Source organism: Rhinoderma darwinii, chromosome 3, assembly GCF_050947455.1.
Source record: "Rhinoderma darwinii isolate aRhiDar2 chromosome 3, aRhiDar2.hap1, whole genome shotgun sequence".
Lineage (NCBI taxonomy): Eukaryota > Metazoa > Chordata > Amphibia > Anura > Rhinodermatidae > Rhinoderma > Rhinoderma darwinii.
Genome location: NC_134689.1, coordinates 274,275,700 through 274,294,289, shown reverse-complemented (window position 1 = coordinate 274,294,289; position 18,590 = coordinate 274,275,700). Strand labels below are relative to the sequence as shown.

Genomic DNA, 18,590 nt, shown 5'->3' with positions numbered 1-18,590 from the left:
TTAAAAAAAACAGAAAATCACATAGTCACAATGATATATATTTATTTGCCTTGTGCACAGAGAAATAAGTATTTGATCCCCTACCAACCGTTAAGAGTTCAGCCTCCTCCAGACCAGTTATACGCTCCAAATCAACTTGGTGCCTGCATTACAGACAGCTGTCTTACATGGTCACCTGTATAAGACTCCTGTCCACAGACTCAATGAATCAGTCTGACTCTAACCTCTACAACATGGGCAAGACCAAAGAGCTTTCTAAGGATGTCAGGGACAAGATCATAGACCTGCACAAGGCTGGAATGGGCTACAAAACCATAAGTAAGACGGGTGAGAAGGAGACAACTGTTGGTGCAATAGTAAGAAAATGGAAGACATACAAAATGACTGTCAATCGACATCGATCTGGGGCTCCAGGCAAAATCTCACCTCGTGGGGTATCCTTGATCCTGAGGAAGGTGAGAGCTCAGCCGAAAACTACACGGGGGGAACTTGTTAATGATCTCAAGGCAGCTGGGACCAAGTCACCAAGAAAACCATTGGTAACACATTACGCCGTAATGGATTAAAATCCTGCAGTGCCCGCAAGGTCCCCCTGCTCAAGAAGGCACATGTACGGGCCCGTCTGAAGTTTGCAAATGAACATCTGGATGATTCTGAGAGTGATTGGGAGAAGGTGCTGTGGTCAGATGAGACTAAAATTGAGCTCTTTGGCATTAACTCAACTCGCCGTGTTTGGAGGAAGAGAAATGCTGCCTATGACCCAAAGAACACCGTCCCCACTGTCAAGCATGGAGGTGGAAACATTATGTTTTGTGGGTGTTTCTCTGCTAAGGGCACAGGATTACTTCACCGCATCAATGGGAGAATGGATGGAGCCATGTACCGTCAAATCCTGAGTGACAACCTCCTTCCCTCCACCAGGACATTAAAAATGGCTCGTGGCTGGGTCTTCCAGCATGACAATGACCCGACACATACAGCCAAGGTAACAAAGGAGTGGCTCAAAAAGAAGCACATTAAGGTCATGGAGTGGCCTAGCCAGTCTCCAGACCTTAATGCCATCAAAAACTTATGGAGGGAGCTGAAGATCCGAGTTGCCAAGTGACAGCCTCGAAATCTTAATGATTTACAGATGATCTGCAAAGAGGAGTGGGCCAAAATTCCATCTAACATGTGTGCAAACCTCATCATCAACTACAAAAAACGTCTTACTGCTGTGCTTGCCAACAAGGGTTTTGCCACCAAGTATTAAGTCTTGTTTGCCAAAGGGGTCAAATACTTATTTCTCTGTGCACAATGCAAATAAATATATATAATTGTGACTATGTGATTTTCTGTATTTTTTTTAATATAATCTATCTCTCACTGGTAAAATTAACCTAGCCTAAAAATTCTAGACTGTTCATGTCTTTGACAGTGGGCAAACTTACAAAATCAGCAAGGGATCAAATACTTATTTCCTTCACTGTATATACAATACCAGAACAATCGTCAGTACATATATACAATACCAGAACCAAGATCAGTACATAAATAAGGCATCAGAACCAAGCTCGGTACATAAATACAGCACCAGAACCAAGCTCAAAACATAAATACAGCCCCAGAACCCAGCTCAGTACATATATACAGTACCAGAACAAAGCTCATTCATATATACAGCACAAGAACAAAATTCAGTATTTAAATACAGCATCAGAACCAAGATCAGTACATATATACAGTCAATAGCAAACTCTTGACTGGGCCCCCCAAGGTGCCACACGCAGCCCCCCTTATAGATAGTGCCCCTTGTAGATTGTGCCATACAGCCCCGTCTGTAGACCGTGTCACACCCCACTTGTAGATAGTGCCCCACCTCCCCCTTGTAGATAGTGCCATACAGCCCTCCCTGTAGATATCGCCATGAAGCCCCTCTGTATATAGCACCATACAGCTCCTGCCGTTTATAGTGCCACACAGCCCCCTCCCTTGTATATAGTGCCACACAGCCCCCCTCATTTGTATATAGTGCCACACAGCCCCCCTTGTCTATAGTGCCACACAGAGACCCCTGTAGATCCTATCGCGGCCTGGTCAGTCTGAGTTAGCTCCGCCCCCTGTCCTTTATTACCTGCTGTGTTCTCCTCCTCAGTGCTTGTAATTCTTTTGGATTCCTGGCCCCACTGCTGCTTGCTCCAGCCTGCTCCTGCCGTGCTTCTGCCTTGCTGCTGTTCTGCTTAACCCGCTTTGCTTTGCCTCCGGCTTGTTTCCTCCTCCGTGCTCACTTGGGTATACTCCACTTCATCCTGGTCCTGACATCTCATTCACCACTCCGTTTCCTCGCCGTTCCGTGGGCTACTGCCCCTTCCCTTGCGTGTTCCCTGTTTGTTCTCCCGTGCACTTAGTCAGCGTAGGGACCGCCGCCCAGTTGTACCCCGTCGCCTAGGGCGGGTCGTTGCAAGTAGGCAGGGAAAGGGCGGTGGGTAGATTAGGGCTCACCTTCCCTTCACCCCCTTCCTGCCATTACATAATTACAAGCCTCTTACCTAGTCTACCATTTCCCCTACGCTGACGCTATCATGGACCCCCTTGAGACCCTGACCCAGCAGATGCAGGGCCTCTCCCTACAGGTCCAGGCCCTGGCCCAGAGGGTCAACCAGGGTGACGCTGCCGTAGTAGTTCCCCTCACCTCACCTCTAGAACCCGACCTCAAGTTACCTGACCGTAAGACGTTTCTCTCCTTCCGGGAGAGTTGCAGACTGTATTTCCGCCTTATACCCCACTCCTCAGGTTCCGAGAACCAGCGGGTGGGTATCATCATATCCCGACTCCAGGAAGGGCCCCAAGAGTGGGCCTTCTCCTTGGCTCCTGACGCCCCTGAACTTTCCTCTGTTGATCGCTTTTTCTCTGCCCTCGGACTCATTTACGACGAGACTGACAGGACTGCTTTAGCCGAGAGTCAGCTGGTGACCTTACGTCAGGGTAGGAGACCGGTTGAGGAGTACTGCTCTGATTTTAGGAAGTGGTGCGTAGCTTCTCGGTGGAACGATCCGGCCCTAAGGTGCCAGTTTAGGTTAGGATTATCTGACGCCCTGAAGGATCTGCTGGTTAGCTACCCCTCTTCTGACTCCCTTGACCAGGTTATTGCCCTAGCAGTACGACTTGACCGACGTCTCAGGGAACGTCAGCTTGAACGCTTCAATGTGCTCCCCTCTGACTTTTCTGCGATCCCCCCCGAGGTCCCGTCTCCTCGCCCCTCCACGGAGGACTCGGAGGTACCTATGCAACTCGGGGCCTCCATGTTCCCTCGACAACGTAGGGAGTTTCGCAGAATGAATGGTCTCTGCTTCTACTGTGGGGACGACAAGCATCTTCTGAACACCTGTCCCAGGCGCAAGAATAAAAAGCCGGAAAACTTCCGCGCCTAAGTGATCATCGGGGAGGTCACTTGGGCGCACAGGTATTTCCCGTTAATGTGAAACGCAATAAAATTTTGCTTCCCTTTCAGGTCTCGTTTGCTGGCCGGTCTGCCACTGGCAGTGCCTTCGTGGATTCTGGCTCATCTGCTAATATCATGTCTGTGGAATTTGCTATATCTCTAAAAATGCCTTTTATTGATTTACCTTATCCTATCCCTGTAGTAGGTATCGACTCAACTCCCCTTGCTAATGGTTATTTTACTCAGCATACTCCTGTTTTTGAACTCCTGGTTGGCTCCATGCATTTGGAGCAGTGCTCTGTACTGGTGATGCAGGGATTATCGTCTGATCTGGTATTAGGTCTTCCCTGGTTGCAGTTGCATAATCCCACATTTGATTGGAATACTGGGGATCTCACCAAATGGGGTAGTGAATGTCTTATGTCATGTCTTTCTGTTAACGCTATTTCTCCCCGGGAGGAGGTAAACACGCTTCCTGAGTTTGTTCAGGACTTCGCCGATGTGTTTTCTAAGGAGGCCTCCGAGGTGTTGCCCCCCCATAGAGATTACGATTGCGCCATCGATTTGGTGCCTGGTGCCAAGCTTCCTAAGGGTAGGATATTTAATCTTTCATGTCCTGAACGTGAAGCTATGAGGGTGTATATCCAAGAATGCCTGGCCAAGGGTTTCATTCGCCCCTCGACTTCTCCTGTAGGTGTTGGCTTCTTCTTTGTGGGGAAGAAGGATGGTGGTCTTAGGCCGTGCATTGATTATCGTAACCTGAATAAGGTCACCGTAAGGAACCAGTACCCACTTCCTTTGATTCCGGATCTTTTTAATCAGGTTCAGGGAGCCCAATGGTTTTCTAAGTTCGATCTACGGGGGGCATATAACCTTATCCGCATCAAAGAGGGGGATGAGTGGAAAACTGCGTTCAACACACCCGAGGGTCATTTCGAATACCTGGTCATGCCCTTTGGGTTGTGTAATGCCCCTGCTGTCTTCCAGAATTTTATTAATGAAATCCTGAGAGATTACCTGGGTAATTTTCTTGTTGTGTACCTTGATGACATACTGGTGTTTTCCAAGGACTGGTCCTCCCACGTGGAGCATGTCAGGAAGGTGCTCCAGGTCGTTCGGGAGAATAATCTGTTTGCTAAGACTGAAAAATGTGTCTTTGGGGTACAGGAGATACCATTTTTAGGGCAAATCCTCACTCCTCATGAATTCCGCATGGACCCTGCCAAGGTTCAGGCTGTGGCGGAATGGGTCCAACCTGCCTCCCTTAAGGCGTTACAGTGTTTTTTAGGGTTCGCCAACTATTACAGGAGATTTATTGCCAACTTCTCGGTCGTCGCTAAGCCTCTTACGGACCTTACTCGCAAGGGTGCTGATGTCCTCCATTGGCCCCCTGAGGCCGTCCAGGCCTTTGAGACCCTCAAGAAGTGCTTTATCTCGGCCCCCGTGCTGATTCAGCCCAACCAAGAGGAGCCATTTATTGTGGAGGTTGACACATCCGAGGTGGGAGTGGGGGCCGTCTTGTCCCAGGGTACCAGCTCCCTCACCCATCTCCGCCCCTGTGCTTACTTCTCTAGGAAGTTTTCGCCCACGGAGAGTAACTATGATATTGGCAACCGCGAACTTCTAGCCATTAAATGGGCTTTTGAAGAGTGGCGGCACTTCCTGGAGGGGGCCAGACACCAGGTAACGGTCCTTACGGATCACAAGAATCTGGTTTTCCTAGAATCGGCCCGGAGGCTTAATCATAGACAAGCTCGGTGGGCACTATTCTTTACCAGATTTAATTTCTTGGTTACCTATAGGGCTGGGTCCAAGAATATTAAGGCTGATGCCCTGTCACGTAGTTTCATGGCCAATCCTCCTTCCGAGAAGGATCCTGCTTGTATTTTACCCCCTGGTATAATCGTTTCTGCCACGGATTCTGATTTAGCTTCTGATATCGTGGCTGATCAGGGTGCAGCTCCCGGGAACGTCCCTGGGGACAAACTGTTTGTTCCCCTGCAATACCGGCTAAGGGTACTCAGGGAAAACCATGACTCCGCTCTATCTGGTCATCCTGGCATCTTGGGCACCAAACACCTCATTACCAGAAACTATTGGTGGCCTGGGTTGCCTAAAGACGTTAGGGCTTACGTCGCCGCTTGTGAGGTTTGCGCTAGGTCCAAAACCCCTAGGTCCCTACCTGCGGGCCTACTACGTTCCTTGCCCATTCCCCAGAGACCTTGGACCCATATCTCCATGGATTCTATCACCGATTTGCCTCCATCTCAGGGCAAGTCGGTGGTGTGGGTGGTAGTAGACCGCTTCAGCAAGATGTGCCACTTTGTGCCCCTTAAGAAGCTACCTAACGCCAAGACGTTAGCTTCTTTGTTTGTGAAACACATCCTGCGTCTCCATGGGGCCCCAGTCAATATCGTTTCTGACAGAGGGGTACAATTTGTTTCCTTATTTTGGAGAGCCTTTTGTAAAAAGTTGGAGATTGATCTGTCCTTCTCCTCCGCCTTCCATCCCGAAACTAATGGCCAAACGGAGAGGACTAACCAGTCCCTGGAACAATATTTAAGGTGTTTCATCTCTGACTGTCAATTCGATTGGGTCTCATTCCTTCCCCTTGCTGAATTTTCCCCGAATAACCGGGTCAGTAACTCGTCAGGGGTCTCCCCGTTTTTCTGTAATTTCGGGTTTAACCCAAGGTTCTCCTCCATTTCCCCTGGTTGTTCCAATAATCCTGAGGTAGAGGATGTTCATCGGGAACTGTGCACTGTCTGGGCCCAGGTGCAGAAGAACCTAGAGGCGTCCCAGAGCGCACAAAAGATTCAGGCGGATAGTAGACGTTCTGCTAACCCCCGGTTTGTCGTCGGGGATTTGGTCTGGTTGTCGTCCAGGAACTTGCGCCTTAAGGTCCCGTCCAGGAAGTTTGCTCCCCGATTTATTGGGCCTTATAAGATCATTGAAGTCCTCAACCCTGTATCCTTCCGTCTGGAGCTGCCCCCATCCTTTCGCATACATGACGTCTTCCATGCCTCCCTCCTTAAACGCTGCTCCCCGTCCTGGTCCCCCTCGAGGAAACCTCCTGTTCCCGTTCTCACCCCTGAGGGGGTGGAATTCGAGGTGGCCAAGATTATGGACAGTAGGATGGTCCAGGGCTCCCTCCAGTACCTGGTCCATTGGAGAGGGTACGGGCCGGAGGAGAGGACTTGGGTACCTGCCCGTGATGTTCACGCTGGGGTATTGATCAGGAGGTTCCACCTTCTCTTCCCTACTAAACCGGGTCCTCTTAGTAAGGGTCCGGTGGCCCCTCATAAAAGGGGGAGTACTGTTAGGGATCTGCCAGGTACTACGTCTAGGTATACTCCTGGGATTAATCAATCCACACCTGAGGCCAGACCTGTTCGACTGACACCATCTCCCACCAACCAGGGTGGCAGGCTCAGGAGTGGGAGAGCCTATCGCGGCCTGGTCAGTCTGAGTTAGCTCCGCCCCCTGTCCTTTATTACCTGCTGTGTTCTCCTCCTCAGTGCTTGTAATTCTTTTGGATTCCTGGCCTCACTGCTGCTTGCTCCAGCCTGCTCCTGCCGTGCTTCTGCCTTGCTGCAGTTCTGCTTAACCCGCTTTGCTTTGCCTCCGGCTTGCTTCCTCCTCCGTGCTCACTTGGGTATACTCCACTTCATCCTGGTCCTAACATCTCATTCACCACTCCGTTTCCTCGGCGTTCCGTGGGCTACTGCCCCTTCCCTTGCGTGTTCCCTGTTTGTTCTCCCGTGCACTTAGTCAGCGTAGGGACCACCGCCCAGTTGTACCCCGTCGCCTAGGGCGGGTCGTTGCAAGTAGGCAGGGACAGGGCGGTGGGTAGATTAGGGCTCACCTTCCCTTCACCCCCTTCCTGCCATTACAAGATCATACAGTGACTACATTACTGACTAGAGGCAGAATAAACATTTACATTAACCCCTTTCTCGCTACTATGTGACATAATAGTCCGTCACAGGAGATGTCCTGTTAACGCAAACTGACTGACTATAGTGTAGATAGTGTGTAGATAGTGCCCTACATAAAAGCACCTGTAGATAGCGCCCACATATGGACTCCAGAGCTGCAAGGCAATAGTGCTAACCACTGAGCCACCATTCTGCCCTACATATAGATTCCCCTATAGATATTGCTCCACATATAGCCCACCTCAGTAGATAGTGCCTCGCATATAGCCCACCCCTGTAGACCGTGCCCTACATATAGCCCCCCTGTAGATAGTGCCCCACAGGTAACCCACCCCTTTATATAGTGTCCCACATATAGCCCACCCCTGTAGATAGTGCCCTACAAATAGCTCCCCCTATAGATAGTGCTCCACATAAAGCCCACCTCTGTAGATAGTGCCTCACATATAGCCCACCCCTGTAGACAGTGCGCTACATATATCCCGCTGTAGATAGTGCCCCACAGGTAACCCACCCCTCTTTATAGTGTCCCACTTATAGCCCACCCCTATAGATATTGCCCTACAAATAGCTCCCCCTATAGATAGTGCTCCACATATAACCCACCCCTGTATATATTGTCCCACATATAGCCCACCCATGTAGATAGTGCCCTACATATATCTCCCCCTGTATATAGTGCTCCACATCCCCACATATGGACCCTGTAGATAGAGCCCCCCACTGTAGATAATGGCACTCACAGTTGTAGTACAAAAAAAACTTTACATACTCACCCTTATCCCGTTCCCGTGCCGTCCAGTGGCAATGCAGATCTGCTCTCTTCTGAACAGGTCTTCTGGAGCTGAACGATGCAAGCGCCTTTCAATCAGCCACAGCTGCATGCACTTATTGTCAGTCACAATGCCCTTATTGCCTGTCATAATGCCAGTATCAGCCACATCTCCATCCAAGCCCCTTTTGTTCCATTATTGCTGTCCTTTCTTTTGGGTGGAGAATAACTAGGAGAATCATTCTGTAACATGCAGAAAATAAAGAAATGTATAGTCATATGTACAGTTGTACTAATAGATCCCTCTTCTATCCTCTTTTGCCATCCCCCCAGTAACAAGTATAGCACTGATTTCTTGCGACACCTGCAGTCAGTTCACAAGTGACTGCCACGATCTCAGGGTATGTGGACCTACTAGGCCGCACCGCTGTAGCGGGGTGTCAGCTGCCTGAACAGTCTATATAAAGTCTTTAGCACAGGAGTACCTGTAAGAGTCCAGACAGTAGCAGAGACTTTGGCGCGGATGGAGGTTGACGTGGCAGATGACTCCAAACGTGGCAGATGACATCAGGCATGGCAGATGACACATCATGACTCCAAAACTAGATAAGGCACAGGAACAAACACAGAACAGGTTACAGTTGTAACGGCTGCCGCGCCGTTCCCCGCCGTTCCCACAGCCTCCGCTCCGGTTCCGGCACCCTCCCTCATCAGCTGCTCGTCCCGAGCTCCATTTACCTGGTCCGGACGCTCTTCTGGCCCTGGACGGTGTCAAGTGAGTGCAGCCATCACCTCCTTCCGCGGTCGGCATCCCCGATGTGCGGCTGCTGTCACTAGAGGGTGCACGCGCTGACTCGTCCTGCCTTAAAGGGCCAGCGCGCGCCTTAATTCCCTGAATTTCCTATTTAAGGTTCCTCCTCCCTACCATCCCTGCTTGTTCAACCAAGTTCCTCGTGAGTTCCCTGTGCCCTAGTACCCTGTTTCCGTTCCTTCTGCCTTTTTCTGGATTTCCTGTTACTGACCTCTGCTTGAACCTGACTATCCTTGTCTGCCGCCTGTCTTGACCTATTGCTGCCATACCCATTACGACGTCTGCCGCCTGCCTTGACCTATTGCTGCCATACCCGTTACCTGTCCTGACTTCTGCCTATCCATCCGACCGCCTCTACTCGCTGTGCCAAGCGTTGCCTGGGTTCCAAGCAACATCTCCCAGACGACAACGAGGATCCACGAACAAACCGGTGAGAACCGTTATAGGTTGAACACGCCATGGATCCCCTTGACACAGCCCTACCGGACACGGCTGATATAGCTCAGGAGCTTTCTAGACAACGAGTCCGCCAAGGTCAGCTTTTCCAGCTTCTGCAGAACGTGTCCACTCGCTTGAACGAACTAGCACCTCCGGCACCTCCGATACTACCACCACCACCGCAACAAGCTCCTGTCTACAGTCCCGGTCTTCACCTACCTACGCCTGCTCGCTATGAGGGAGACCCCAAGACCTGCAGGGGATTTGTTAACCAATGCACCATCCACTTTGAAGTTATGGCACATCATTTTTCCTCAGACCGGGCTAAGGTGGCCTATATCCTGACCCTGCTGTCTGGTGAAGCGCTGGCTTGGGCATCACCCTTGTGGGAGAGAAACGACCCGATCATGTACAACATTCAGAACTTTCTCTCTACTTTTAAAAGGGTGTTTGAAGAACGGGGCCGAGCCTCTTCTGCAGTGTCCTCCCTACTTAAGCTCCAACAAGGAACCTCCACTGTAGGCCAATACGCCATTCAGTTCCGCACCTTGGCTACAGAACTCCAGTGGAATAATGAGGCTTTGGTATCGACCTTCTGGGAGGGTCTGGCGGGCCGAATCAAGGATGAACTTGCCGGCCGAGACCTTCCACCATCCTTGGATGACTTGATTACTCTTGCTAATCGTATAGATATAAGTTTCCGTGAGAGACAACAGGAATCTGGTCGAGGCAATCTGACATCACGATTGGCACCAACCTTCCAAAGACCTCTTCTGGCCTCATGTTCCTCCCGGTCGGACGAACCCATGCAGGTGGAGCGAACAAGACGCAAGTTGAATTTATGTCTGTATTGTGGTGGAAAAACGCACTTCCTCAGAGACTGCCCAGTGAGGCCGGAAAACTCCAATGCCTAGGGCAAGTAGGAGAGGCTACCCTAGGTGGAATACCTTCCTCTCAGAAGATGACCATACCAACGAAGCTGTCCTTTGCAGGAACCACTTTCGGCGTTCAAGCCTTCTTTGATTTCCGGATCCGCTGGGAATTTTCTGTGCCAGTCCTTGGTAAATTGCTACCAAATCCCAGTACAAAGACTCACCAAACCGTTGTCCATTGCTTTTGTAGATGGGAGGCTCCTACAGGAAACTATCTATCTCGTCACCGAACCCATTCTCCTGTTAACAGGGGCGCTGCACCAGGAACGTATCTCCTTCTATGTGTTAAAGAACTCTCTGAACCCTTTGCTTCTAGGTCTACAGTGGTTGCAGAAGCACTCTCGTCTGTTATTGACTAGACTGGAGGTCAAATTACCCACTGGAGTGACTTCTGTCACCAACATTGTCTGCTATCTATTCGCCCACCTAAGCCTCAGTCTGCAGAACCTGACTCAGCAGGACTTCCTACTCCATACAAAAGCTTCTCGGATGTCTTCTGCAAACATAAGCTGAATCACTGCCTCCTCACAGGCCATACGACTGTGCCATAGACCTGGTCCCCAATGCCACGCCTCCCAGAGGTAGAGTCTACCCTTTGTCTTTGCCTGAGACTGAGGCCATGTCTAGGTATTCCAAGAAAAGCTGGAGAGAGGATTCATCCGTAAATCCTCCTCTCCTGCTGGCGAAGGGTTTTTCTTTGTGGGAAAAAAAGACGGCTCCCTGCGTCCTTGTATTGATTACCGAGGATTAAACAATATCACGTTAAAGAACAAGTACCCTCTACCATTGATCTCAGAACTCTTTGACCGGCTACAGGGGGCGAAGATCTTCACCAAACTAGACCTTCGTGGAGCTTATAATCTCATCCGTATCCGCGAGGGAGACGAATGGAAAACCGCCTTCAATACTCGTTATGGGCATTTTGAATACCTTGTCATGCTCTTTGGACTTTGTAATGCTCCTGCGGTTTTCCAGGCCTTTGTTAATGACATTTTTTTAGATCTGTTGTACAGCAGTGTGGTGGTTTGCGTGGATGACATTTTAATCTTCTCCCCCAATATTCAAACCCATCGTGTGCCAGGTGTTACAACGTCTTCGAGAGAACTCTGTTTGCCAAGCTAGAAAAATGCCTCTTCGAGAGAACCAACCTGCCTCTCTTGGGGTATGTTATTTCCGACCAGGGTCTTCAAATGTATCCAGCCAAGCTGTCCTCAATTCTCAACTGGCCTCGTCCGCAAGGACTCAAAGCGGTCCAACACCTACTAGGATTCGCAAATGATTACCGCCAGTTTATTCCTCATTTCTACTCTATGACGGCTCCTATTTCTGCTCTGACGTAAAAAGGGGTTAATGCTAAAGACTGGACTGCGGAGGCCGAAGCCGCATTCCAAGCTCTCAAAGCTGCCTTCTCTTCTGCCTCAGTCCTACATAGACCGGATTCCACCAAACCATTTGTTCTGGAGGTCGATGCTTCTTCTGTGGGAGTTGGAGCTATTCTGTCCCAGAAGACTTGTAGAGGGAGACTCTTGGCCTGCGTTTTTTTTCTCCAAATCGTTCACATCCGCTGAAAAAAATTATGGAATTAGAGATAAAGAACTTTTAGCTATTAAATTGGCCCTGGAGGAATAGAGACATTTGCTTGACGGTGCACGGCACCCCATCATCGTTTACACAGACCATAAAAACCTCCTATACTTAGAAACTGCTCAACGCCTAAACTCTCGTCAAGCTCGTTGGGCATTATTCTTCTCCAGATTCGACTTTCAGCTTCATTACAGACCTGCTGGAAAGAATACCAAGGCTGACGCCTTATCTCGCTGTTCTGACCCCTCAGACCAAGAGCCCAGCCCCCAGTTTATTATAGATCCGAAACGTATTGTGATCGCTGCTCCAGCTGAAGTGGTACACATTCCCCGAGGAAAGACCTACGTACCCCCTAAACAAAGGGATTGTGTTCTGCGTTGGGGTCATGCCTCCAGGGTTTCTAGGCACCCTGGCATCAAAAGGACTCTCAATTTGATTGATCGTCAGTATTGGTGGCCTTCCATGTCCCAAGACACTAAAGACTTTGCTTCTGCCTGCTCCACTTGCTCTCAAAATAAAGTCTCCCATTCAAGACCTGCTGGCCTTTTGCACCCCCTGCCTGTGCCTGACTCTCCCTGGTCGCACATTGCCATGGACTTCATCACCGATCTGCCTAGTTCTGCTGGGTGTACCGTAATCTGGGTTGTGGTGGATCGCTTTTCCAAGATGGTGCACTTCGTACCTCTCTCAGGCCTTCCGTCATCTTCCCGACTGGCAACGCTGTTTGTTGAGCACATCTTTCGCCTGCATGGTCTTCCTAAGCACATTGTTTCTGACAGAGGAGTTCAGTTCAATCCAAGTTCTGGAGAGCCTTGTGCAAACTGCTGGAGGTCAAACTAGACTTCTCTTCCGCGTACAATCTCCAATCCAATGGTCAAGTAGAGCAGATAAACCAAATACTTGAAGGTTTCCTCAGGAATTTTGTGTCTCCGAGACAAGACAATTGGGCAAGTCTGCTTCCATGGGCCGAATTTGCCTACAACAACCATACGGGGGAATCTACCCGCTCTTCTCCCTTCTTCTTGGTGTATGGCCTGCACCCAGGAATTCCTCTACCAGTCTCTGTGCCTTCTGAGGTTCCAGCTGCTAACACGGACCACCGCGACTTTCTATGAATTTGGCAGACGGCCAAGGACTCCATCCACAAAGCCGTAGCCAGGTTTAAGAGAGACGCGGATAAAAGACGTAGGATCCCGCCGCAGCTCCTTCCTGGGGATAAAGTCTGGCTATCCACCCAGTACATACGTCTGAAGACCCCTTGTTACAAGCTAGCTCCTCGGTTTCTGGGCCCCTATGAAATAACTAAACAAATTAATCCAATAACCTTCAAACTTCATCTTCCTCAGTCCCTAAAAATCTCTAATTGCTTACAAATTTCTCTGCTAAAACCCACCATTCTCAACTGATTTTCTAAGAAAATTCCGGTCCATCCTGTACCGGCGGCTGATGCCGAATTTGAAATTCAAGAGATCCTGGATGTCAAACGATCACGGGGGAGATTATGGTACCTAGTGGACTGGAGATATTATGGTCCTGAGGAGAGATCATGGGAGCCCGTGGAGAATATCAACGCCCCAGCTCTCATCAAGGACTTTAAGCGAAGGCTTCCAGGCAAGCCTAAAAAGAGGGGGCATAAAGGGGGGGTACTGTAATGGCTGCTGCGCCGTTCCCCGCCGTTCCCACGGCCTCCGCTGCGGTTCCGGCACCCTCCCTCATCAGCTGCTCGTCCCGAGCTCCACTTACCCGGTCCGGACGCTCTGCTGGCCCTGGACGGCATCAGGTGAGTGCAGCATCCCCGATGTGCGGCTGCTGTCACTAGAGGGCGCACGCGCTGACTCGTCCTGCCTTAAAGGGCCAGCGCGTGCCTTAATTCCCTGAACTTCCTATTTAAGGTTCCTCCTCCCTACCATCCCTGCTTCAACCAAGTTCCCCGTGAGTTCCCTGTGCCCTAGTACCCTGTTTCCGTTCCTTCTGCCTTTTTCTGGATTTCCCGTTACTGGCCTCTGATTGAACCTGACTATCCTTGTCTGCCGCCTGCCTTGACCTATTGCTGCCATACCCGGTACGACGTCTGCCGCCTGCCTTGACCTATTGCAGCCTGTCCTGACTTCTGCCTATCTATCCGACCACCTCTACCCGCTGTGCCAAGCGTTGCCTGGGTTCCAAGCACTCTTAGCACTTGCTAAGACTATGGGAATACAAAAACAACGCTCAGGCAATGAGTGGAAGGGCAGAGCCCTTTTTATAGACCAGGGTGATCTGGGAATAATGGGATAATTAAATGTATGTGCGCGCTTGTCCTATAAGGCCGGGGAAGAGCGCACGCACCCTAGAGGAAACCACAGAGTGGTGCGGCTGTGTGTGCTGGCGTCTCCTGGAAGGGAGATGCCGGGAAGAAGAGAGAGGTTTGTGGTCGTGGCTGTCGGGAGTTAAGGAGAGGCGACGGTCCGCGACTGCGGCCGTTACAGTGACATACAGTAAGAGTAAAAGGTAACAGACTTGGACTGGAGGCTAAGCAAGCAGTAAAGTCTCCATTTAACCAAGACATGGCGGGATATTTTATTTCAGCATTGGGAACAGAAAGTATCCTTCAGAAGCAATGTAGACAAATTATTGACGCATGGTGACAATAGACTCTTTATAACCCTTGGTTATAATGTCATCATGACATATCACATTAAAGGGGTTATCCCATGAATCATTTTCATACCAAAAGTCTAGAAATGCTGTTAATAGCTGTTTATATGTATTTTTGCAGCATTTCTAGCATATTAATTTCCTTTCCAATCTTTTTTTGCTTACCAGTGTCTCTCTTGTTGCTGCTGCTAATCTGTGCTGCTGGGGCAGGGGTTCTAAACAGAATCGGTCTTCTTTCCCCTCTGGCAGCTGCCAATATAGTCCTTTATTAGTGAAGATATATACTGTGTGAACTCCCTTAGAAACCAATAAAACATAATGAAATAAAACAATGCAGACTGACTGAGCATGTACAGGGTTAACATCTGCTGTCAGGAAGCAGAGCTTTACAATCTTAACAAGCTGAGAAGGAGAATATTCATCTATACTGACATACTACTGCAGAGGCTCTGCTCCTTCCCTGGCAAGCAGGAAAGAAAGCTATTGGCTGCTCTGCAGTAAACAGAGGATCACTATGCAGAGGCCTGATAGTGGGAAGAGTGAGCATGCATGTCCATGAGCAAGCACTCTGCTCATTAGGTGGGCTTGCACATTACTATGCACTTTTAACACTAGGTGGTGCCATACTATGTAAGTAAATGCCATAACTCTTCACTGTATCATTTTTTTTACATCATGTAAATGGAAAACGTTGTTCACTTTTTATGATCTATACCAAGAGTCAGCAACCTGTGGCACCGGTGCCACAGCCGGCACCTGGGGCATGGTTTGCTGGCACATTACTCTCTCCCGGTGTTCAGCGCCATTGTGTGTTTGGCGGCGCTGATGACCAGGAGAGAGAGCAGTGCTTCATTGTGTTTGTCGCTGTGGTAAGCACACCATGCAGTACTGCTCTCCTTGTGTTCAGCGTTGCCAAGCGCATAATAAAGTGTTGCTCTCTCCTGGTGATAAGCGCCGCAAGGACGGAGTTCTGTTACCACTCAATAAAAGGAAAAGTTACCAAAAGTTGGCAGCTCTCTCTCCTATGATTACCCCCCCAGCTGGTGTTCAGTAGCCACAGTCTCTCCTATGTGCACCCCCAAATCTGGTGTTCAGTAACCACGGTCTCTATGTGCACCCCCAAATCTGGTGTTCAGTATCTACAGACCCTCCTACATGCACCTCCCAAAGCTAGTGTTCAGTAGTCGCACTCTCTGTACTCTGTGCAGCACCCCCAAGCTGGTATCCGGTAGCCGTGGTCTCTCCTATGTGCACCCCCTACCCCAGCTGGCATCCAGTAGCTGCGGATGGGTTCGAAGGTGTTCATGTTTACATGGCACACAGAGTACTTCGAGTTTTATTTGATTTTTTTTATTTTTTTATTTTTAAATCGGCACACCATACAAAAAGGGTTGCCTACCCCTGATCTATACAATGAACATGATATTAAATGGTGGGACAATCCTTTTAAGGCTAGACATACAATGAAATCTGATGGATATCAACATTAAAAATGCATTTGTGATTAGGAATCCTGAAAATCTTTTTCCCCAACAATGAACGTTTGCCATAACTGCTAGTGTATCCCTTTGGCAGCCATTACATTTAGCTGGTTTTAATGTCAATCGTTCTGTCTTCTCAATACCACACATTGTCCTATCCTCATCCTGCAGTTGTCTTGATCTCTAATTTATGATGTTTTCCAGTCATCCATCCAATTTCCAAGAAGTAATGTTCATTTGATTGGATACAGTCTTGGAGCTCATGTATCAGGATTTGCTGGCAGTTATATTAACGGATCAGACAGGATTGGAAGAATTACTGGTAATTTCTAATTATTTACTACAATCCTGCAACACAATTCATTGCAATAACGTATTGATAAATTCTGTTCACAATCACATATTGCATTGCGTGATGAATAGTATGTTTCCAGGAGTCACATGTAGACAAAAATATTACAAAGTCAATACTAGAGTGCAATCATTCTACGGAACTTAAAAGAAAAAACATGAAAAAAAAGTACATTTTGTTTATATTGAAGCATAGAACTCCAACTGTTCACTATAAACCTCCATCTTTCTACTATAATTGCATTTTATGGTTAGCTGCCCCCTTAATTATGCAGCTGTTTTGACTGCTATACACTTGGAAGAATACTAGTCTTATGTAGCTCTATAATTCTACATACTACAGTATATGGCTTTTTTTACAAGTTTATATTTCTGTGTATATTTTGACCAGAAAACGGAAGGGTTTTGTTCATTGCTTTGCTTTATTGTCTTATTTCATGATTTTTATTTCTGTTGATTAGCTTTTCTACATATAAATTTAAGATTGCAAATAAATATAGAATTGGCTAAAAAGGAGAAGAAAATAAAGTGTTTCTATAGCTTAATATGAATATGACTGGATTTATAGAGCCTGTGAACGCTTCTAAATATACAATTTAATATACAATATAGACCATGTTCTGATTTGGCTCATGTGTGATGATATATTGACTTACATCTCTTTAGATTGTCTCGGTTAATAATTTATGGCCGTAATGAGCTTGCTGGGTAGAGCACAGAGAAGTGTAATCGCCTGCCTAATAGCAGGTCCAACCCTCAAAATGACTATGCAGAATCTTAATGTTCTTGTGAAGGTTACCACCAGCACTTCCAATTGAGAGCCAATGTCTTAGAAGTATTAATACTATGCTAACATGCTTTGGGCGTATTAATTTGCATATTATGACCTGAAACGTGTAGTCCAACGTTTAGCCGATAATGAGGCCATTTAGTAGGTGCATATGTTTCCACTAACTTCCATATGTTAGGCCTACTTAAAGAAGCCCTAACATCACAGGTTCTGTTCGGTGACAGAACCACTTTAAAGACTTTATTCAGTGGAGTCACAATATCCTCATAACACATTAGAAATGTTTTAGAAGAAAATATGACTTAGTCAAATACATATCTTGTAACTTTCTTATTTTAAGCACTGGAGAAAATAAGGGCAACTATTTAAACACACTGTTAAAAATGGTATATGCAGAATTGTATTATCTAATAGACATAGTATAGAGCTATGAGGCAGGCAGCCAGGGTAGAAACTGATTAGAATATTGTTTGTTAGTGCTATATTTATAGAGATTAGCTGTAGCTTCGCTGTACTAATCCCGTACAATCATTAATAAGAAAAGTTTGGAAAAATAAAAATATCTTAGAATATCTCTAATCCCTCTACCAATTAACAATGAAGAATTACAATATGGCTGATTAGTAATTTGCACCTAAATATTATAGGATTAGTATGGATTTGGTACTATTGTTCCTTTAGCACAGTAGTTTCTTAATTTAGCACAGAATTTATCGTAGTGTCCTTAAAAACTTTGATCAGATGTTTATTATTTCATGTATTATTTTTGATCGCATATCTGTTTTTAGTAAATATGAATAACAGGTCATCCTAAACTCACAAAGGCTTTCTCATTGTAATGGATGCTGACACATACCAGTAAATTTACTAATAAGTCTGTAAAATACTGTTATTGCAAAACAATCTTTAAAGAGGATCTGTCACTAGTTTAGTAATTCCGTATCTCCTAACTAATTTATAGGCCCTGTCACACTGATAATGCTAGTGAAAATTGTGTCCCAAAACGTTTATTATTTAAAAAGTTATGAGCTTTTTTCTAAATATGTAAAATAGGCTATACTAGCCAAGTGGGTGTCAACACCAGCGATTCTCTTGAGGTGGAGCTACCTCACAGCCTCTGACGCTGTCCTATCAGCAATGGCGGATTATCATAGGGCATTTTGGGTGGCCGCCCGGCGGCCGAGGCTCCCAGGGGGTCCATGGTCGCCCAAAGTACATTGTAGTTTTGCCACGAATCGTGGCAAAAAGCGCGACGAAACTGCATTGTCTATGTCCTGCCAAAGGACCTTTAGATATAAGATCACATGACCTTATCTCTGAAGTTCTTACTACTGCTTAGAGACCTACTGGTCACATCACCACAGGACCTTGAGCAGCAGCAGCAGCAAAATTCCACATAGAAGACTGATGTGAGCTGCTATGTAAGTATAAGGGG

General features: G+C 47.6%; 1 protein-coding gene across 1 annotated transcript in view; it reads left to right on the top strand.

The window, feature by feature from the left end:
* LIPC (lipase C, hepatic type) overlaps positions 1-18,590 on the top strand; it is a 206,775-nt gene that overhangs the window by 125,673 nt on the left and 62,512 nt on the right. Inside the window, exon 6 of the mRNA XM_075857942.1 lies at positions 16,219-16,336. Within this exon, the coding sequence (XP_075714057.1) occupies positions 16,219-16,336 (118 nt within the window). The remainder of the gene's footprint in view (positions 1-16,218; positions 16,337-18,590) is intronic.